The 3199-nt window shown below is 39.0% G+C and overlaps 1 protein-coding gene across 2 annotated transcripts in view; it reads left to right on the forward strand.

Annotated features, from left to right (window-relative positions):
• The window catches only part of rfesd (Rieske (Fe-S) domain containing), a 3368-nt gene extending 169 nt beyond the window's left edge, over window positions 1-3199 (forward strand). The window contains exons 1-4 of one of the 2 annotated variants that reach the window (XM_014017049.1): window positions 640-668; window positions 804-982; window positions 2519-2553; window positions 2763-3199. In XM_014017049.1, the coding sequence (XP_013872503.1) occupies window positions 655-668; window positions 804-982; window positions 2519-2553; window positions 2763-3068 (534 nt within the window). In that variant the 5' untranslated portion in view covers window positions 640-654 and the 3' untranslated portion in view covers window positions 3069-3199. Of the gene's footprint in view, window positions 1-639; window positions 669-803; window positions 983-2518; window positions 2554-2762 lie in introns of those variants that run through there. The other variant, XM_014017050.1, reaches the window with a different exon arrangement.

A 3199-nucleotide genomic window follows, 5' to 3' on the forward strand; every position in this document is an offset into this window, starting at 1 on the left:
TTATTTTATTTATTTATTGCTGTTTTGTGTCCTTTTTCTCAACAATCAGCTGTTTTATTATTACTTTATTTTTTTTATTTTTTTTGCCTTAGGCTATAAACATATTACTTAAATAAAATTTAGAAAATTGGCCTTTTAGKTTTTTACAGCCTTGTTTAAATAGGTTTTATTTTGGTTCCTAATCATATTTTATTTTATTTATTTATTGCTCTGTTTTGTGTCCTTTTTCTCAACAATCAGCTGTTTTATTATTACTTTATTTTTTTTATTTTTTTTGCCTTAGGCTTTAATGATGTGACTTTTGCTGCTACCACTGTGCTTATTCAGCCTGCAATGTGCTCTGCTCTGCATGAATCATCCCTGCTTCTGGATGTTTTCGGTGCACAGTGCCTACATGAAGATTATGGTGTAGAACTGTGGCCTCTGAGTTGAACGATGTCAGCCGAGTTCACATCACTTCCTCGATTCTGAGTGTGCCGCTTCATGTAGGTCGCATGCCGGAGTCGCTGCAAACTTGCTGTTTGGATTCTTCGTCTTATAATCGTGAGGTAGTTATTAGGGATTAATGCAGCAGGTCTTACCATGTGGGGAGAGGAGCTGCTCAGTGTCAGGATGTGGTTTTTTTTAACGTTCTGGAGGTGTCGCAGACTTAAGATGACAACTGAGASGTGAGGCGCCAGCACGTTAATCCTGTTGACAAATCCAAAAGCAACGTTACTTTCCACAAGTTAGGAAGCAAAGGCAGCTCTCATCAAACATACATGTAGAAATGATGATGAATTTAGATTTTTTTCCCTTTCTAGAACCAGATTTACTCAAAGAGCCATGGGGGAGAAAGAGCAGCCGGCAGAAGATCTTCACTTTGTTGGCAGGAAGGATGAACTGATTGAAGCGAAGCGCTCCTTCAGAACAATAGAGGGTCGAGATGTGCTGATTATCCACCATCAGGGGGTGTTCTACGCCATCGACTGTTACTGTTATCGTGAGTATTGAATTCTCAAGTGGCAAAATGTCTTTAATCTTTCAGAAAAGTTTCACAGATTTTGTTTCACTATATGCCTTCTATAGACGTAGCAGGCATTAGATTCAATTTGGCAAAATATAAAAAGTTCTGAATATATTTGCTGGTTTGACATCACTAAATCAATGGAAGCAAATTTATTTTACAACAAATAAAACAACTTTATTAGCTGGTCTGAGCAGACCCACTTCTATAGTGGTTCTGTTCTACAAACTTTTACACCACTCTGTTGGTTATTTCTGTAGCTGCTGCTAACGATGCACTCGCAAATAMCCTATGTAAATAACTGTRATGTGAAACAGACAGCAGCCTGTTCTAAAGCRCAGTTTGTGTGAAACAAGTTGTTTTAGGATGATCTGGTCTTAACATTTAAATTAGCCATTAGCTCATCAGTCTGTTCAGGCCGAGACTCTCCGAACTGAAACTGTACAAAAAGCTATGAAACTGCAACAGGTAAGATATTCTTTGTTCATAATGTTTCCACAGAGCTACATTTCCAAAGGGCTTACATGGCCAAATATTTTCATTTTTGAAAAATATGCTAAGTTTTATRCAGTGAGTTGGCACCAAATTGGGAAATACCCAGAGTCAGGTAAGCAGCAAGCAATTTGTCTTTTTTTTTCAAAGCCATGATTGTTGCTTTATCTTGATTATAATCAACACAAAGTAAAAAAAAAAAAAAAAACAGTTTGTGGAGACTCATCATTCTGACAGCATGGATATGTAAAGAAAATCTTTGCCAATTTTTAATCTAAATCCTAGTCTGCTCATATTACAGTAACAGATAGAACCTATAAAACAAACACTGTCAGAAAAGGTTTATAAGTGTGTGAATATGTAGAAAAATACAAGTTTTCAAAATAAGAACACCTACTTTCCTCTAAAAGCTGTCAGTTATTTCAACAAATGGTAAAAATGTATTAATCTCTTCAATATCAGCTCTACCAACTGAGCTGATGTCTCTCAGCAAGAAGGTTGCCAGATCAAATCCCRGCTCGAGGACCTTTCTGGGTAGAGTTTACATGTTCTCTCCATGCATGCGTGAGTCTCCGGGTACTCCGGCTTCCTCCCACAGACCAAAAACATGACTGGTAGGTTAATTGATAACTCTAAATTGTCCCTAGGTGTGAGTGAGAGAGTGAATGGTTGTTTGTCTCTATGTGTGTCTCTGTGATGCACGTGTGACCTGTCCAGGGTGTGCCCCGCCCCTCGCACTGTAACTGATGGACATGGGTACCAGTGACCCTGAAAAGAAGAAACAGGTATAGATAGATGGATGGATAATTACTGTTTCCAAAAAATATGTCAGTTTCAACAATTCACGTTTTACAAAAGCTTTAATGATTTTTTTTTTGCGTTATTCACTATAGCATCACAATTTTGAAGTAAAGACTTAAAGGATTTTTTTGAACCCTTGAGTATTTTACCACTTCTTGCACACAGACAGCAGCTAAACTGTTTATTCTCCAATAAAACAAGCTTCTATCCTTCATACAGATGCTGGGAGCACGTTGGAGAATGGAGACATTGAGGTAAAATATGAATTCTTTTGTCTCTGACACCAAATAAAAAACCCACTGCTGTTAATCTCTCCATGTTTAAACACAAACAACTGCTGGGCTGAGACAATAAAAAAAGCAGTTAATTATGATGTCAAATTAGCATAACATTAACATATTACCTTCTGCTTTCTGTCTTTAAACATGTCCTCTCGTACACAAACACACGCACGTACGCACAGGAAATTAATGGCAAGCTGTGCATAATATGTCCGAAGCACAAGTACAAGATCTCTTTAGCTGAGGGCGAGGGGCTGTACCGGGGCAAGAACCCCTTGGAGAAGCCGCCTGTCTTCAGATGGTACTCCAAGGGGGTGAAGCAGCGGACCCACACGGTCACAGAGAAAGGTGGGGAGGTCTTCGTAAAGATCTGCAAGCAGCCGGCCCGGCTCGACTCAGACTACTACCAAGGAGAAAAGGGCAAGATTGAACGAGCCAAAGCTGCAGCAGACGACGACACACTGGTTATGGAYGAGGACGACGTATGAAGACTGCTTCTTGATTGGTTTGGTCTTTTCCAGCTTTTTTTGTTGTTTTTCTTCCCTCCTGCATTATGTAAACATGAACTGAACTGATGTGATGAAACAGGCCACGCAGACCAATAAAAATCTGAAGGATT

This window comes from Austrofundulus limnaeus, unplaced genomic scaffold (genome assembly GCF_001266775.1).
Source record: "Austrofundulus limnaeus strain Quisiro unplaced genomic scaffold, Austrofundulus_limnaeus-1.0 Scaffold160, whole genome shotgun sequence".
Taxonomy (NCBI): domain Eukaryota; kingdom Metazoa; phylum Chordata; class Actinopteri; order Cyprinodontiformes; family Rivulidae; genus Austrofundulus; species Austrofundulus limnaeus.